The 18857-nt window shown below is 42.4% G+C and overlaps 1 protein-coding gene and 1 long non-coding RNA gene across 2 annotated transcripts; both read left to right on the plus strand.

The window, feature by feature from the left end:
* Positions 1-11452: 11452 nt before the first annotated feature.
* Positions 11453-13671, plus strand: LOC146521829 (uncharacterized). Its single transcript, XM_085140734.1, has 3 exons — positions 11453-11965; positions 12104-12355; positions 12950-13671. The coding sequence occupies exons 1-3, from the start codon at positions 11836-11838 to the stop codon at positions 13057-13059; spliced, it is 492 nt and encodes a 163-aa protein (XP_084996860.1). The 5' UTR covers positions 11453-11835; the 3' UTR covers positions 13060-13671.
* Positions 13672-17542: 3871 nt separating this feature from the next.
* LOC146521830 (uncharacterized) lies at positions 17543-18628 on the plus strand. The gene is made up of 4 exons (XR_014870626.1): positions 17543-17591; positions 18126-18195; positions 18283-18435; positions 18535-18628. It is a non-coding gene; the product is annotated as an uncharacterized LOC146521830 (long non-coding RNA).
* The last annotated feature ends 229 nt before the right edge of the window (positions 18629-18857 follow it).

Here is an 18857-nt window from a genome sequence, read left to right on the forward strand (position 1 = left end):
CTGTAATATGTTGAACAAACCTGGGAAAGCATCAGCTCAAGATTATTGTTGTCATTGCTGTGGATCTTTACCTGATACACTGACTTGGTGAGTAAATGTTTACTCTTATTCAAACAGATTTTGTGGCTTCTCTTAGTTTAGCACCAGGTTTATAATCTTGCTAGCTAGTTAGTGTTAGCCTAGCATTGCTGTTGCCGCTGGGCTCATGTTATTTAAAAATTAACACCACCGCCTTAAAAACCTTATATAAAAATATGTCGGTGAAATTTTCTGTTGATTGTTTGAAATAAAGAAGTGAGATAAGAGCCCTGACAAAATTTTTTGGGAGGTGCAGCCGTTAGGGGTGGGGTGTATTTTCAATCCATAGCCAGTGTTGGGGAGTAACGGAATGCACGATCTGATATCGTCGTGTTGGTGTTGTTCCCAGATCATCATACTAAATGTTGTTCCACACACACACATTCTCACATGCATACAGATGTTTACACATACACACATAGTGCCTTGTCTTAGAACCATTTGGGGGGTTTTATGGTGGGCGTTGCTTTGCTGTGATGTGTATTGTCTGAACTGTTTTCCCAATAAAAGGCAGCAAGCGGAGGCCGTCGTTGTGGTTATTGCGGTAGGATTCAGAGTGCTTTCTGAGACACCGGCTGGGGCCTCCCTTGCTAGCAAGTAAAAGATGTTCGTCTTGTTTTTGTCGTTAACGAGAATAAGTTTCTGAACCAGCGGGGCTTGTGGAAACACAGACCCAACAAAATGAGTATTCAAAAAGGGGATGTTACTCAGCAATGTATTAGCGAATTCAGCATCATCAATATTCGGGGCATATACATTTACCAACAAAATCTTTTTCTGCATTAGGGTACCAGCAACAATGATGTATCTACCATTCCTATCAGCGATAACAAAGAGAATTGAACTTTCTTATTAATGAGAATGGCCACTCCTCTAGCTTTTCAATTAAAATTTGAGTGAAAGAGCTGACCCACCCAAGGGCAATATAACCTATAATGATCTTTAATGCGAAGATGAGTCTCCTGTAAAAATGCTATATCAGAATTTTGATGTTTCAAGTGAGTGAAAACCTTAGATCACTTAACAGGGTTACCCATACCTCTAATATTCCAACTAATAAATCTAAGGGGCATGCTTAACTAGGGATAGGTATCGTTTAGGTTTTATTCGATACCAGTACCAAACCGGTACTTTTAAAACGGTGCCGGTGCTTAAACGGTGCTCAAACCGGTGCTTAAAGAATGGAGAACTCAAAATTGGTCCAAAAACCTCTCATGTTCAGCTGTTTTTTTTTTTTTTGTAAAAAGATAACAATGTTAACCTTTTCTGCAGCTATAGGGGATATATGGCATCACTCTTGGCTGGAAGCAGTGCTTAAACAATGGAAAAAATAAACTTTGTCCAAAAACCTCTCATGTTTAGCTGTTTTCCACTTTTTCTTTGGTCATTTTAGCCTTTTTGGTCAGGGTGAAGGGAGTATCTGCCATCAAACAAGAAGACAGCCTCATGTAACTACGACGGTGTTTGCTAGTTCACCTTACATGCAATAATGTAATAACGTGGTTAGCCTACTCAACGTAAATTACACACAAACAACATTAAGCTTCACGCAGAGAAGAATGGCTGCTGCTGCCATCATCATCCTTCATCATTTCTGCTACACTGGCAGGGCTAGGGGCCAGGACTCTTTGGGTTCTTGGGGGATGTTGCTAACTCCGGGTCCGATAACAGGCACCACACCCGCAGTAGATGTGCACGGTGTGAGGTCTCGCAGCAAGCTATCAAATACGGCGCATTTCTCAGCTTTTAACCAAATGCTATACGTCGCCAGGTGTTTCATCAGATTTGAGGAGTTACCTCCTTTGCACAGTATCACCTTAAAGCACTTGTTGCAGGCTGCTGAGTTTGCATCTTTTGCTGTGAAGTACAGCCAGACTTTGACCGCTTCGCTTTGGGCATTTTTAATCTGTAGCTCTGCTCTAAAAGAAAGTACGTATCCTGGCCCGCCTACTACGCTCGCAAAGGTAAAATGATTGGCTGGAATCCAAAGTGTATGACATCTCAGGGAAAAAAAAGCACAGAAATAAAGCACCGAAATGTGCGCTGCTTTTCGGTCTGGTTACTACCGTTTATGTCAGAACCGATACCGGTACCCATCCTTATGCTTGACCCAACAATGCTGGGGTGTATATTGCCATTAGCCATTCATAAAGAAGAATAAATAAACAAAACACAACAACAACTAAAATGCCAGTGGTACTAAAAACAAGAGAGAAAAACACTCCCGCCACCTTCCCTACTGTATAACAGTGTGCGCGCAACAATAAACACGTAAAAAGCAAAACAAAACAAAACACCCCCCGTTGTTGTTGAACATTTAACAAAAAACAACTACAACAGAAGTGCATAAAAAAACAAAACAAAACAAGTCCTGTGCAAATCAATGCAGTAAGCTTAGAAAATATTGTGCTCGACTGATCTGAAGTACAAGAGTATAACATAGGATTTAGTCTCACAATATAACAATGAAAATAAAATGAAACAGCAGACCAACAGTACAATAACTAGCGGAACGCCCTGAGAAAATGATGCACAGGAAGCGTTAAACCTAATGTGAGCGTAAACCCTTAGCAGCATTACAGTACCAAACTGAATGGCTATTGAAGCTCACCCAGAGATCAAAGTTTTGATATAATTACTGGCTTCCTCCGCTGAAACAAAGTCCTTCTCAGCACCCTTATGTGTGATGCGAAGTCGCACTAGATGAAACAGGCCATACCGAACACCTTCAATGCCATGGAATTGCTGCCTGACCGTGTTGAATGCAGCACAAGCCTGTGCTACCATAGCAGTATAGTCGGGGAAGACTGAGATGGTCAGGTCTCCAACTTTAATCTCTAGCATGTCGTAAAATGTCAACACAGTCAGTGTGGTAATGAAGCCTGCATACAATGGCTCGTGGACGGTCACCAGGCTTGTCTGGGTTGGAGGTTCCTTTGGGACCGATCCAAAAGTACCTTCTTCCCCAAATCAAATGCTTCCTTTAGCAAGGAGGCTACGGCAGCATTGGTGCATGTGTCAGGGCCCTCCGGCACTCCCACTATCCTAACATTGTTACACTGCGTCCTAGACTCCAACTCTTCACATTTATTTTCCAGCTTGGCTACGTTAGCTGTGAGGCCCTTCATAGCGTTTTTCATCTCAGCTATATTATCAGAGCACACAGTAACTGCGTGCTCCATCTCCCTGACTGTACCTTTTAGCTTGGACATGGTAGCATCATTAGCAGCTTTATCGATTGCCAGCTGCGCCTTCACCGCTTGCTGGTAAAACTTAATGGTAGACAAAGCATCACCAAGAGTAACCTGAAGTTCTTTTTAAAAAATATTGGTGATATCTTTCCTCAGCGAAGCCAGCAACTCGACCTTGAGAGCTTCAATATCAGGATTAGCTTGGCACAAGGGGTGCTTTACAGGAGACAACGGCTCACTCGAGGATGTGGACACGGTTTACAAACTAGACCTTAGTGGTGTTTGAATAGTACTGCGAGTTTTAATATTTTTTGCTGCCATTTTACACAGGCCCAAGTAAAACTTCTCAACACAACAAACTACAGACTAAAACAGGACTAGAATTATGCAAGAATGAATAACAATTTAATCGAAATCGACGGGAGCTCCCAAACTCGTGTCCTAGTCCATCAAAGCTCAACCGGAAGTCCGAGACACGGGATTGAATCTTAACAAACAACGTACTGTTGACTTGACCGAGAAACATGAATACGAAACAAAAGGCAAAAATGAACAGAGGCAAAACTAAAATTAAAACCTAAACTGGGAAAAGCTAGACAACTATGACAAAAGACATGAATATGATTTTGAGCAGGAGTATGAGAGTAACTATGACAATAACCTCACACAAAAGATCATCTTTTTTGGACACTAGCATTTCTCTTGAACTTTTGATTTGGACTGTCATTTTTATTTTCTTGTCTTGTTTGAGTGGTGCGACACAAAAAACCTGCTTCTTAACACCAAGAAGACTAAGGAGCTCATCGTGGACTACAGGAGGAACCACCTGTCCTCAGACATCCTGGTGAACTTCTATCGCTGCACCATCGAGAGCATCCTGACCAACTGTATAACAGTCTGGTACGGGAACTGCTCTGCCTCGGACCGGAAGGCGTTGCAGAGGGTCGTGAAAACTGCCCAGCGCATCGCCGGAGCACCACTTCAGAAACGGTGTCTGAAAAGGGCTGGGAAAATCATCAAAGACCCTAGTCTCCCATCACATGGACTCTTCATCCTCCTGCCCTCTGGGAGGTGCTACAGGAGCCTCCGGACTAAGACCACCAGGTACCGGAACAGCTTCTTCCCCACAGATGTCAAACTCCTGAACTCTGCCTCCTGACATCTGACCCACCTTAAACTCATGGACTGGACATACACACACCCACAACCACCTACACACACACACACACACACACACACACACACACACACACACACACACACACACACACACACACACACACACACACAATGGACAATTGTACCCTCAAACACACAATAATAACATGGACTGAACCACCACTCACAACCACTAGCACTTTATATACCTCTGTAGAAATTATCCACATATCTCACTTATCTTAACTGCACTACTGTATAGTTCTGTGTAAATAATCATTTTCTACATACGATAATTTTTATTCCTACAACTGTTTATAACCTGCATAGTTCACATTTCTGTATAACTGTATATCTCAGATTTCTGTATAGTTTTTTTTTTATTTCATATTCTGTATAGTTTTTTTTTCATATTTATATCCTATTCATAGCCTGTACATAGCTTGTACTCACTACAGCGTGTACATACTTATAGTTATAGAATATTCATAACATACTTCATACCGTGTACATTATAAGATACCATAATAGACCCATTTCTGTAATATACTTACATATCTATAGTATTGCTAATATATATTGTAATATATCTCTATCATGGCTAAAGCACTTCTGGATGGATGCAAACTGCATTTCATTGCCCTGTACCTGTAACATGTGCAATGACAATAAAGTTGAATTCTATTCTAATTCTATTCTATTCTATTGTTTTCCTGTTCTGTTCTGTTCTGTTCTGGGTTTTTTTTTTTTTTTTGTGTGTGTGTTTTTTAGTTTTAGTTTTAGTCTTTCTTTTTGTGCTTAGATATCATTGTTTCCTTTGTCTGGTGTGATCTTATGTAATTGTCTTAAAATCTTATAAATAAACATAAAAAAAGAATAGTACATGAATGTGACATTATATTAATACAAAAAATAAAAAATAACATAAAACGGTGGGTCACAGACCCAGCCCCTGACAGAATGTGCGAGTGAGTGTGCAATTGATCCAATCTGAGATGATCTGTGAGTTCAACAGGGAGGCAGGCAGGTGAGAATGTAAGTCGAGACCTTACCAGAGCTATGGCTGAGATTGGGCAGGTAGGTCAAGCGACCGGGTTGAAAGGAACTGTGCACTCGTAGAGAGAATGTCAGTGGATAAAACTAGAGACAAGAGAAAGCAAGGTGAGTCTAAGCACGAAGATAGCAAAATGAATCGCCTGATGCTAACACTGGTTAGCTGACGTTCTGGTGAAAGGTAGTTGTCAAAGCTGGATTTAAATGCTGCTGCATTAATCAGCTCCAGGTGCAGCTCACGAGAGAGAACAAGGACAGCTCTGCACAGAAGAGGAGACATGACACACAGTGGAAAAACCCTGCCACTCCCACGGACCATAACAGGTGACATTCTTAGGAATAGTAAGAGCTGTACAGACAAAATAAGTAGGTAGACCTCACACAGATGATAAGCTGACTGAAATATAGAGTTACAGGTACACTGGCATCCAGCAGCTCAAAAAGTGTGAAAGGCGACCTGTAATTTGACTTCAAAAGTGTCTAACTGAGGTGCAGTACCAAATAGTATGCAGGTAAATGTCAGGCATGTTTGGAGTACACAATTTACATTTGTTTGATTCACAAACAAATGGAACATCTGTTTGTTTTTTTTTTTTTTTTTTTTTTGTTTTTTTTTTGTTTTTTTCTGCCTGTCCCGTTTGGCTCTTTTGCCATCAGAATTATTGTCTAAAGGCGAAGAAAGATGCCCAACGGATTTTCTTTACCAAATTGACCATCCCAGCTTTGCCGTAATGGTCCATTTGATTCACCTTTTATTCTTTATTTTATTTTCACTTGCTGAATACGGGACAGACTTGACTGGGGGAAAGAAAAGGGAGAAAGAAAGAGGGAAAGAAAAACAGTTGAGAAGAGGGACGGGGGAGAAGGGCAAAAAACAAAAACCAACAGAATAAGCAAAAAAAAAAAAAAAAAATACATATATCGATCACCTGGATCACCTGTTGAGAAAGAAAAAAGAAAACAAGCAGAAGAAAACGAGAGTAATACAATAAACCACATCACAATGATATATGGGAATATGACAGTAAATACTAAATATTAAACATTATTGTGCAGCACGTAAGATCGACAGCACAGTGTGCATTGAGGTAGGAGCCAAAAAGGGTGTAGTTTGTGTGTGTGATCACCCGTGTGTACACCTGTGAGCATGGACGCGCTTGTTTTCTTAAAAGGTTCCCTCATGTAATGATCTGCTAGAGGGTGTGGGGGGCCACTGCCCCGTCCTCCAGGGCATGAAGCAGGTATGGAGGAGATCAAAACTCCAGACATCCAGAGGCCCCCAGAACACAAGAGACCAAGGAAGACCAACAGAGGGGCAGCCGTGCCACCGTCCCAGAAAGAGCTGAGGAGAGTCCCAGATGAGGGGTCACCCAGCAGCCACGGAGCAGAAGCCAGGGGGGGCTGCAGTGACGTGCCCGTGAGCTCCGCCGGCAGCCAGCTGTGCCTGAGTGACCGAGCCCCAGGCCGAGAGGCCGGGGGCACCCCACCTCCGAAGTGGCCCAAGCGAGCCCCAGGCTCCAGGCCCCGATAAGCAGCCGCCAAGGAGTGAGCCGGTGTGTACCCGGACGCCCACCCCCGGACACAAAGAACCACCAACGCACCGATGTCTGAGGGAGTCCGCCCCCGGCAGGGGAAGTGGTGGGGGGAGATAGGCCTCCAAACCTTGGAGGGCCTGAGCTGTCCTCAGAGAGGTGGCATCTGATACCCAACCTGACATATAGACACAGACATACAGGCACACACAGATACAAACATCCATTCCCACCCTCATGCTCTCATATGCACTTACTCCACACTCAACCAACGTGGAGACAGACATAAAGAGACGCTGTACACACAATCACACTCCCCAAGCGTACTCTACGAACCAGGTCTAGGTACCCTTGCCCCTGGAGGGGGGAACTGCACCCAGACCCAGGTTGTGTTACCCTTTTCCCTGCGGTGGGGAGAAGCAGACCGCCCCGACTCCGCAGCAGCAGGGAGGCCCCACATTCCGGATCCCAGTCGGACGGCCAACTCCTCCTCCTAGCCCCCCTGCTCCAGCAGAAAGCAGAGAACGAGGGTGAGAGAAGACTCCTAACCTCCCTCCACCCGCTCATTGTAGTGTTGATGTATGTGTGTTCTAAGGTGCATTTAAAACCCAGGAGGGCATGGAGCTACCTGCCAGAGAGCAGCAGGTAAGTGCATAGTCCCTCCTGCTAGCCCTCAATGTCTACGTGTATTTAAAATTGAGAGGTGGGCAACGACGCCGGGGGTGAGGTGTACACCCTGATGGTAATTGGGATTCCGTGTAGCGTGCCCACCCCCAAGATCCTATATGTATGTGTAATGAGAGTGTGAGTAATGTGAATGTCTAAGTTGCGGGATAAAATTGAGGCAGAGGCAGCCAGAAGGGGACAGAGGGGGGGGTTACCTCCTCTGCACCCTGGTGACACACCCCTACTCCAAGGCCCTGCATGTGTGGGTGGTTGTGGTGGAGCGGGAAGAGGGAGGCAGCTGGAGATGGGGAGGGAAGGAAGGGAGGGGCAAGTGACCCCTCCCTGGGGCCAGCTCCCCCGCTGACCCCAGTAGGCACCCCCATACTCCGCGACCCGCCAGGGAAGGGGGGCCCAGGCCCATCCGAACCGGGGCCCAGTGCAGCGGCGCCGCCCGGCCCCACAGAGCCCGGGGCAGTCCACCCAACCCCACAACAGAGAAAACTGCACCCACCCCATCATCCACTCATCTTCCAGACTACATAAGACAATAGACGCCCAGGCTGAGATCTTCCTCCACCTCTCCTGTATCTCCCCCTCTTGCAGAGAGAGTTCCTGAGAGAGGAAAGCTCCTGCAAGATGTGACAACCCCCCCCCCCCCCCCCCCCCACCAGTTGAAGAGCCCCCCAGGTGGCTCGGCGCACCGGCGGCACCCCGCGCCAGTGGCGGGCCCCCATATACCCACCGGCCCACAACCCCGGCAACACACCAACCAGGACCCAGGCCCCCGAGGCCCGGCCAGGGCCCCAGGCCAGAGCCGGAGCGCCCCCAGAACCTCACGCCCGTCCCGGACCCACCCAGGGGCAGCCAGGCTACCAGGTCAGTAACCCCCGTCCGTCAGCACAGACCCTCCCCTAGCCCCGCTGCACGTAGCCACGAGGAAGCCGTCACCTAAGAGCCAACAGAGCCCCTAATTGGCCATGACCGCTACCCCGGGTTGAGCCCCCCAAGGAAGATGCTCCCGGGGAACCCCCCGACGCCCTAAGCCTGACCCTACCCCCACACCAATCACAACAGTGAAGGCGAGACCAAAATATGACCCCCCACCCCCACTAGGTGATGGAGCTGATCAGAGGAGCCCAGAGCGATTGATCTGATGTGGTGGCAGAGGCTGTATCAAGACTAATGTAATCTAATAGATAATTTCTATATTGGTTAGAATTAAGATTGTTTTTATTTTTCCAGTTCATGAGGACTGTTTTCTTGGCTATGCATAGGGCAGTGAAAACCATATGGGCTATATTCTTTTCTGAAGTGACATTATCTAAGCTGCCCAACAAACACACTAAGGGGGAAGTTGGAATGTTACATTTCAAACACTTTGATAAGTCTTCACATATCTTGCGCCAAAACTTCTGAACTGGTGGACAGAACCAAAGAGCGTGGATATAATTGTCCGGTGAATTGGTTTGGCAGTGTGAGCAGTTGTTGGTAGATGCAAAGCCCATCTTGAACATCCGATGACCTGTATAGTGCACTCTATGTAGTATTTTGTATTGAATTAATTGAAGACTGGGATTTCTGATTAGATGAAAGGTTTTTAAGCAAATCTGAGACCAGAAGTTTTGGTCTAAGTTAACTGATAAATCCGCTTCCCATTTTGCAATAGGAAGTGATATTGATTCATCTGTTTTAGAAAGCATTCTGTATATTTTGGATAGTAATTTGGGGGTTTTAAGAGTAAAAAATTGAACCACACTTGGTGGTGTTTGTAGTTCAACTTGACCCAGTTTAAATTTCTTTTTTATTATGGATTTAATTTGTTGATATTCTAAAAATCTTTTCTTGTTGATCCCATATTGTGTAACTAGTCTGTCAAATGAAATAAATTCTGTTCCTTCTAGTATATGTTCTACATATTTGATTCCTTTACCATTCCAATCTGAAAAGTTTATCATATTATTGTTTTGTAATATGTCAGGGTTGTTCCAGATAGGTGTACGTTTGCATGGGATTAATGAAGACTCTGTCAACTTCAGAAACTCCCACCATGCTGTCAGAGAAGAGCTGATGTTGATGCTTTTGAAGCATTCATGTCGTTGGATGTTTGAGCTGATAAATGGTAGATCTGAAATCTCTAGATTATTGCAAAGTGCTTGTTCTACATCTAGCCAAGGTTCATCTAAGAGGGTATGTTTTAGCCATCCTGAGATAAACTGAAGCCTGTTGGCTAAGAAGTAGTGCTGAAAGTTAGGTAGTTCTAATCCTCCTTTATCCTTGGTCTTTTGTAGTGTTTTTAAGCTTATACGTGGGGGCTTATTTTTCCAAAGGAATTTGGACATATATGAATCTAGAGATCTGAACCAATCTTGCGGCGGTTTAGTTGGGATCATTGAGAATAAATAATTTATTTTTGGTAATACCATCATTTTTATAGCAGCAACCCTTCCCATGAGTGATATGGGTAGACATTTCCATCTAGCCAGATCACCTTCTACTTTCTTTAAAAGTGGGGTATGGTTTAATTTAGTTAGATCTGCAAGCTTGGGAGAAATATTAATACCTAAATATTTTATATTTCCCGATTGCAGTGGAGTAGAAGAGGAATTATGGAAGCAACAATTAATAGGAAGGACTGTAGATTTTGACCAGTTAATTGAGTAATCTGATATTCTTGCAAAAGAGTTTATCAATTCAATCACCCCAGAGATATTGGTTTGTGAATTTTGGAGAAAGAGTAACACATCATCAGCATAAAGGCTGATTTTATGTTCTACGTTCTTGCATTTTATGCCCTTAATTGCTGAATTCTGTCTAATTGCTGCTGCTAGTGGTTCGATAAAAATTGCAAACAGTGAAGGGGAGACTGGGCATCCCTGCCTGGTGCCCCTCAGGAGACATAAGCTGGAGGATGTCTGGTCATTTGTTCTGACACAAGCTGTTGGGGAATTATATAATATTTTTAACCAGTTGATGAAAGAAGATCCAAAACCAAATTTGTGTAAAGTTGCAAATAGAAATTTCCAGTTAACGCTGTCAAACGCTTTTTCGGCATCTAAGGAAAATATTGTAGTTTCAAGGTTTTTACTGTATGAGTAGTCTATCAAATTAAGTAATCTACGTGTATTTGTTGATGAGTGCCTACCTTTTATGAAACCAGTTTGGTCAGGATGAATTAAGAGGGGGGTTATTTTCTCTAGTCTCTTCGAGAGAGCTTTGCAGATTATTTTGAGGTCTACATTAATAAGGGATATTGGACGATAGCTTGAGGGATATACAGGGTCTTTGCCTGGTTTTAGCAGGAGATTAATGTTTGCAGAATTCATATTAGATGGAAGTCTGCCCTTTTCTTTGATTTCTAACAACGTTCTGTAAAAAACTGGTGCTAGAATCGTCCAGAATTCTTTGTAGAATTCTGCAGGAAAGCCGTCTGGACCTGGAGCCTTATTATTGGACATATTTATCAGGGCTTCCTGGAGTTCACCTGATGTCAGTGGCGAATCCAGTGCCATTGCTTGAGAGTCTAATAATTTTGGGAGAGTTATGTTGTCTAAAAATTGATCAATTTCCTTTTTAGATGGGTTTATTTGTGGTGAATACAACGTTTTATAGAAATCCCTGAAAATGTTGTTTATTTGTTTCGGTTCATATATTGTGTTCCCAGATAAATCTTGAACAGCACATATAGTTGTTTTTTCTTTATTTATTTTTAACTGGTTTGCTAGAAATTGACCGGATTTATTACTATGTTCATAATTTTGTAAGCGTAGTCTTTGTACTAACGGTGTGTTCACACCGAACGCGATGGACGCGAATAGAGCGTCAGGTTTACATGTAAAGTCAATGGAAAAGCGCGATGACGCGCGATTGCGGGTCCCGCGAAAATTCGGAAGCAGATTTGCGTCGCGAAAACGCCAAAACTCGTGAAACGCGCGTCAGTGTAGCGCGTCTGGCGCGTTTGACTCGCGAATAAAACCACGCGCGTGAGTTTTTGTGTTGCATTTTGTGCATACGCGCGTTTCGCGTCTACCGCTCGAGTTGGAAAAATCTGAACTCCAGCGTCAAATCGCGCCGCGACAACCAATCAGGAGCCTGGTGACGTGGCTCTGACCTAGGTCAAAGGGGCAGATCCAGCCAAAGCCCTTCATTCTTCATTCAGTATGGAGGAAAAGCTAATCAGTGCCGTGGCTAATCACCCGGAGCTATACGATGCTAGCTACTACTTTTACCGAGACAGGAATAAAAAGGACCTAGCTTGGAGACACATAAGTGAGGAGATCGGGCAACCTGGTAAGTTCATTCCTTCTTTTTAATTTTCAGACTGACCCGATGAACCCGCGCAAAAGCTAGCAAGCCCGCCTACTGTCCCGCTATTTTCCCACTGATGTACAAATACCTTTCCGCTAACAAGATAATGCGTTTATTCAGAGGACATCTGCAGGAGAAAGTGGAAGAGCCTCAAGGACACTTATAATAAGGAGAAGAAGGCAGAGAAGGAGAAGAGGAGTGGGTCTGCAGCAGGATCGGGGAGAAGATGGAAGTTCTTCGCGGTCATGGGGTTTCTGGACCCCTTCCTCACCCCGCGGGAGACAAGCGGCAATATGGTGCGGACCGTGGAGAACTTCTCCCCCGAGGACCAGGGACAGCCCGAAGAGGCAGCAGGGGAGTGTCAGTCAGAAGGTATGTTTACATTGAGTTAATGTAGGCAGTTAATTTATGCGTGTTGTCATACAGGAACATATTTTGTTTATTAATAAACAGTATACAGTAGTCCCGCTGTTCATCCGTCACTGCCTCGCCTTTTCGCTGATTTTTTTTATTGCACCGTACAGCTTTCAACAATGCGCATTGCATTCTGCAGCCCAAATGACAAATCTCCTCCATGTCGTGTCTCCTGCGCTTGCCAAACTTATCATGTTTGGTTTTGATAACCATCACGTCCAATAGAAAAAAACAGCACAAAAACACTCATAACTATGACCCTCATTCGGAAATACACACCTGCACCGGGAGCAAAAAAGGCGCACAAAAGTGGCGCCGCAGACGGAGAAAAAGCGCGGCATAATACTTTTACGTTTTAAAATCGACAAAGGTTTTCACTTTGAGAATCAACTTGTGAGAACTGTGACTACTGTTCATGTGCTGCAATAAATGAGAGACCACTGTATATAATAATAATAATAAGTATATAATAATATAATATTCTCTATGACTATTGTCTTCAACCTATATTAACATTAATAATAATATTAACATCTAATATTGTCTTCATAGAGTCAAGTAATCATGCAGCAGAGTCCTCAGCTGTCTCTTCTCCTGGCTCTCCAGTCCCTGGTCCCTCAGCTCCTGCTGCTGCACCCACAGGTATGAACATCAAGCACTGACAGCTTTTTACTTGCTTGAATTCCCTTGTGATCACCTTTACTAAATATCTACAACCAATCTGTTTATATCCTGTTTTTTTTTTTCAATTTTGAAAATGAAAATCTAGTAGCAGCCTTCTCATTACTTTGTGTTGTTTTGTGCTGTGTTTTACAGGCCCACAGCGGAGGACAGCTCGAAGGCGGGCGAGGGACGGGTCCCAGGACGGTCCATCGGCGGTGGAGCTGGCCATCCTGGAGTCCCTAAAGAGGCCACGCCCGTCTCCAACTGAACATTTCCTCCTCGGCCTTGTTCCTGCTCTGGAGAGCATGCCGCCTCAGACACGAGAATTCGTGAAATTTCAAATTTATAAATTAGTTTTTGAAAACAGCACAGCTGTGTTAAATTTGGAAACATTGGACCCTAATGATCAGTAGTTTTCTGATGAGGCAGCAGCTCTCCAGGGCAGAAACAATGTTCTTATTTTTCTCCTCCTTCTCCCTGAGGCTCTTCCACTCCAAGCTGGGTCCTTTTTATTCCTGTCTCTCTGTAAATAGTTAAATTTCATATATTTATGATAAATGTTTTTGTTAATGAATTTATATTTTTTCAAATAAACATTTATAATGATAAAATGTCTCTGTTCTACTACACAGCAAATATTGGCACCCGACTTGACACAAGTAGAATTTATTTCATATTATACTAATGACAAAACATACTAATACAGTGGGATGCAAAAGTTTGGGCAACATTGTGAAAAGTAATTATTTTCTTGTACAAATCACTGGTTGTCACAATAAAAATAGTCAGTTAAATATCATATAGGAGACACACACAGTGATATTTGAGAAGTGAAATGCAGTTTACAGAAAGTGTGCAATAACTGTTTAAATCAAGCAGGTGCATAAATTGGCAACACAAAAAAAGAGAAATGAAATAAATATTTAGTGTATATCAATGTGTGTGTCTCCTATATGATATATGTAAGTGACATTTTTCATTGTAACAGCGATTCATACAGGAAAATAATGACTATTAATAAGGTTTCCCAAACTTGTGCACCACACTGTATATAGGAACATAGTGAAGACAAGTTACTTAAGAGAGTAAAAATAGGTTAGTTTATTTTGGAGTAGAGCTCCATTTATTAAGAAAAAATTAAAAGGACAGGAACACTCTTTAGAGGTTTGTGGGTGGCTCTTAAAAGAGCCGTTGTGGGGAAGTCACTCGGACTTCAAACAGGTTACTCCTTTGGTTGCCAAGACACAGCTCCCTCCGCCGAGAAGTGAGCCATGAATTTCTCCCTCACCAGGACAGCCTCTCTGGAGGAGTTGTTTGCTGCCATACGACCCAGGCCTTGCAACGGCTCCACCACAGCAGGTGCCCCTCTCTCGTCCACACAGCGCAGAAAATTGTGGAGAACACAAGTTGCCTTCACACACTTCTCCGCTCCGTCTAAATAAAAAGGAGTGAGTATCACTACAAAGGTTAACTCAGTGGTCCTAATGCTACAGTTTGATATCAGCAAACACCGAGCGCATACATTGATATGACACCACAGCTATGCTATCATTCAAACACTGATAACAGCATAAATCGAATTAAATCAGGACTTGATGAGACCTTCTGAGTATCACTAGAAATATTATAAACAGTCGTCTCCGTACCACAGTTTGCTTTCAGTAAAAACCGAGCATTCACTGTTAGCATAGCACATCCACGTTAGCAGTGTATAAATGGATAGTTTAGCATATATTAGCACAGGTATCAATAAAGGACTACTGTATTAAATACTTTTACTAACCTCAGGCAGATGGACAGGCGCTCTGCAGGTGGGATTGAGCGCCTGTAGTTGGTGTCTAGGCGGGCGATTCTGGGACCGACGCGGGAAAGCAGGTCCTCAAACTGGCCGAGTGAAAGACGGTGATATCGCTGAAATCGGCCGTCATCCAGGCGCAGCTCCTGGAGCAAATGGTGAAACTCACCAAACTGCTCACGCCTCTGGAGGACCTGATGGACCCAGGTACGGCGAGGGCGTCTTTTACGCCGCTGCTCTGCTCTCCACAGTACATAGAGAAGGGAGACTCTCTCTTCAAGCGCTAACTCGACAGCTGCCATCTTGCAAAGATACCGGTCTGGCACAACTTCCTCCCACATCCCTCCCACATTTCCGGTTCACGCGCGTCAAAATATCTATTTTGAAGCGCGTTGGATTTTTCTTGGACACGCGTTGAGACGCGAATGTGCACGCGTCAAATTAGGGGCGTTTGGGGCGTTTTTGTTCGCGTCCATCGCGTTCGGTGTGAACACACCGTAAGAATTTTGTTTTTTTATCAATTATCTCATTTAATTCTAGTTTTGTTTTGCGTATTTTGTTCAATGTTTCCTGATCTTGGTGGGACACGTAGGCTTCTTCTAGTGATTTGATGTTTTTTTCTAATTCCTGAATATTTTTGTTTTCTTTTTTCTTTATATGTGATGAGAAAGAAATTATTTTACCTCTCATCACAGCTTTCCCTGCTTCCCATAAAACAGAAGCTGATGTTCCGGGAGTGTCATTAAAGTCTAAATATGAAGTCCACTCTTTTTTAAAATATTTAATAAAGTCTTCATCTTTAAGCAGTGATGTATTAAATCTCCAGTTTTTACTTGGCATAGTATTATTCTTGTGCATTAGTGTTAAAGATACAGGAGCATGATCGCTGACAACTATAGGGTGAATCTCAGTGTCTGAAACGTCACTCAGCAGTGAGCTGCTGACCAAAAAATAATCTAGACGAGAGTAGGAGTGATAAACATGTGAAAAAAAAGTATATTCCTTACTGGTGGGGTGAAGGGAGCGCCATGCATCGCAAAGACCAAAGTCGCTCATATACTGTTTGATTATATTTGTGGACTGCCAATTACGCTGAGTTCCTGCTGTATTGAGCCTATCCATTTCTTCATTCAGTCCAAGGTTGAGGTCGCCTCCAAGCACAAGTGTGCCATCTAAGTGTTCAGAGAGTGCACTGAAAAAACCGTGAAAGAATGAGGGATCATCAACATTTGGACCATATACACTTACAATACATAGCTTTTTATCAAGTATAGATAGTTTAATGATTAAGAATCTGCCCTCTGGATCTATAACTGTATCGAGTACTGTGAAATTAATTTTTTTATGGATTAAAATTGCTACTCCCCTTTGTCTAGAATTATAACAGGCTGAGAACACATTAGGAAACTCAGGTGTTTTAAGTTCATTCGAACCTCTAAGAGGTCTGTGGGTCTCTTGTAAAAGGACAACATCTGCCTGTAGTTTTTTGAGTTGGTTAAATATTTTTAACCTCTTTTCTCTGGAGCCAGCTCCATTTACATTCCATGTAACGAATCTTAGTGCACCCATAGATGTCTGTGCATAACTAGGGGTGTACTCTGTGTGTGTCGCTTAGACAGGTGGAGAGAATATATCACTTGTTCATAAATAAGGAGAGGGAGAGAGAGAAAAAATGTGTGGCGAGATGCTCCCCGAGTCTGACTATGTGTTTGCATATTTACTAATATGAGTATGCTTGGCTTAAGTGTGTGTATCCTGTAGGTCTGTGTGCGCTGTCTGACTGATGTAAATGTGCTGCCGTTGAGCGCATGACTGTGCGTGATCGTGCAGTGAGTAAGTGTCGAAATAAATGATGTTGTTTGTGGATGAGTGTGGAAGCAGGTGATCGAAGCAGTGAAAGAAAAAAAGAAAGAAACCAAGGACGAGGGTGAGCAGCATAAAAACAAGAGGGGGAAAAGAGAGGGAAAAAAAAATAAATAAAAAAATTAAAAAAAAACGAGAAGAGAGAAAAGAAAACGTAAACTGTTTGATTCACAAACATCTGTTTGTGAATCAAACAGATTCACAAACAGAATCTGTTTGATTCACAAACATGTGGCATTAGTTTGCCACATGTGGCGTCATCTTTTTAAAGTAAATGGCACACCCACCCCTGAAATAATAAAATACTACAAGACAAAAAACAAAACAAAACTAATGCACAGTAAACAAGGAGCAAACAAGGAAAAACCCAAAGGAAACAAAGAGAAAGAAAAGACCAGGTTTGATGGGAATATCAGTAGACAGTGGGCGTAGCAGAACCACATGAATGTAATGGAAGGAGTAACAAGTTTTGCAGCTTTGCTCCCATAGTGGATTTCAAATGAAAATTCAATTTATGATAGATGTTTACACTCGTCTGTGTGAAAAAGAAAATTACACAATCAAAGAGCAGAACCTGCTCTAACAGATTGAGTTTGAAGAATTGCAGCCCTGCCTGTTCAACCGCTAAGCTAATGGCATCTGGTTAAGTCATGTGAAAGGAATGAACCACAGAACTCTGGATTGTTCATTGTCCAAACTAAGAAAATGGCAATGAATCAGTCATTCAGGAAGTAAATGCTTTTGTTTCATATTTTACTGACGTGTCATAAGCTCAGAGGAACATATATAAGACTTGAATAAATTAGTGGCATCATACAAGAACAGGGAGCAGTCATCCGAAGCAGCTGCTTTCACATTAGACCATTGCTCAGGGTAAGTGCATTGATTCATATATAGTCCATATACAGGGAGTGCAAATGTTTCTAATTGTATCTATAAAACAGATTATTGCTATTTATTTATGTTATTTTTGCTCATGATTTTTTCTTTTCTTTTTTTTTTATGAAATGCAGTTTAAGAAATTGTTTAGTTTTTTTTTTTTGTTCTAGTCATGCTACAGAAAAACAGAACCAGTATCTTTAATAGTATTTTAAAAGTGAATAATTATCAGTAACAGGATTAGATTTCATAATCAGGGCAAATAAGTGTAGTGTTATGGTTAATGATAGCAGTTGAGGGTTTTGGTGATGTTAATTCTTTCTTTTTAGCATTGACCAACATAGTCCAAAACAGCAGCACAAATTAGTTTTGATTTTCGAAAAGCAAACTGAATTGCAAATAGCCTAAATAAGGAAAAGGTTAACATGTGCTTAAAACTAATATAAATATATCTATAGATTTGAAAGTACATTAATATGTTTGTTGTTTTGTTGTTGTTTATTGCTGTGTAAATACTTGTACTGTCAGATACTACAGGTTCAAGAGCCAGCCACAATGGGTGACAAACAAATCTTTAAAGTTTTATTGTCATTTATAGGTAAGTTACTCCTTTATTAAAAAATAAAATACAAATCCAAAAGAAAGCTTTATAAAAAGCCTTTATTGTTGTGATTTTTGCATACAGTGGTAATAAAGCTTGTGAGCACAGCAGTTACTGCCACAACAACTGGAGTTTCAACAACATCTGGAAATTCGACTACTAGCACTACAACATCAATGATGACTGCACTTACAAACACAACCTCAGTGACTCCTACAACCACCGCACCTGTAATCAGTAAGCAATATTTCATGTTATTGTTCTTGAAAGTCACAATATCTTAACACTGTTTGCTCAAACAGGCTTGTTTTCTTTCTTTCTTTTTGGCATTTACAGTGGCTTCAAACACAACTGTGAGCGCTACAACACCAATGATGACTACAGTTACAAACACAATCACAGCAAATGTTACAAACACCACACCTATAACAAATACATCTGCGGTGCCTACAACAGCTTCAACTACACCTATAAACACTGCAACACCAATGAATACTACAACACAAACACAAACACAAACACAACCACTACACCTACACCTACAGCTGAGCCAGTAACAGAAGTAATGCTTACATTCACCTCAAATGAAACATTCACACAAGACTTGGCGAATTCTACATCTACAGCATTTATAAATCGAAGGACGCTCATAGAGACAA

The sequence above is a fragment of the Neolamprologus multifasciatus genome, chromosome 3 (genome assembly GCF_963576455.1).
Source record: "Neolamprologus multifasciatus chromosome 3, fNeoMul1.2, whole genome shotgun sequence".
Classification (NCBI taxonomy): Eukaryota; Metazoa; Chordata; class Actinopteri; order Cichliformes; family Cichlidae; genus Neolamprologus; species Neolamprologus multifasciatus.

What these genes read in the sequence shown, in the direction of transcription:
- LOC146521829 (XM_085140734.1), top strand. Translation starts at nt 11,836, where the DNA reads ATGGAGGAAAAGCTAATCAGTGCCGTGGCTAATCACCCGGAGCTATAC. An exon ending in TGAGGAGATCGGGCAACCTG is followed by an intron (nt 11,966 to 12,103) that starts GTAAGTTCATTC and finishes GCGTTTATTCAG; the next exon opens with AGGACATCTGCAGGAGAAAG. An exon ending in AGGGGAGTGTCAGTCAGAAG is followed by an intron (nt 12,356 to 12,949) that starts GTATGTTTACAT and finishes TTGTCTTCATAG; the next exon opens with AGTCAAGTAATCATGCAGCA.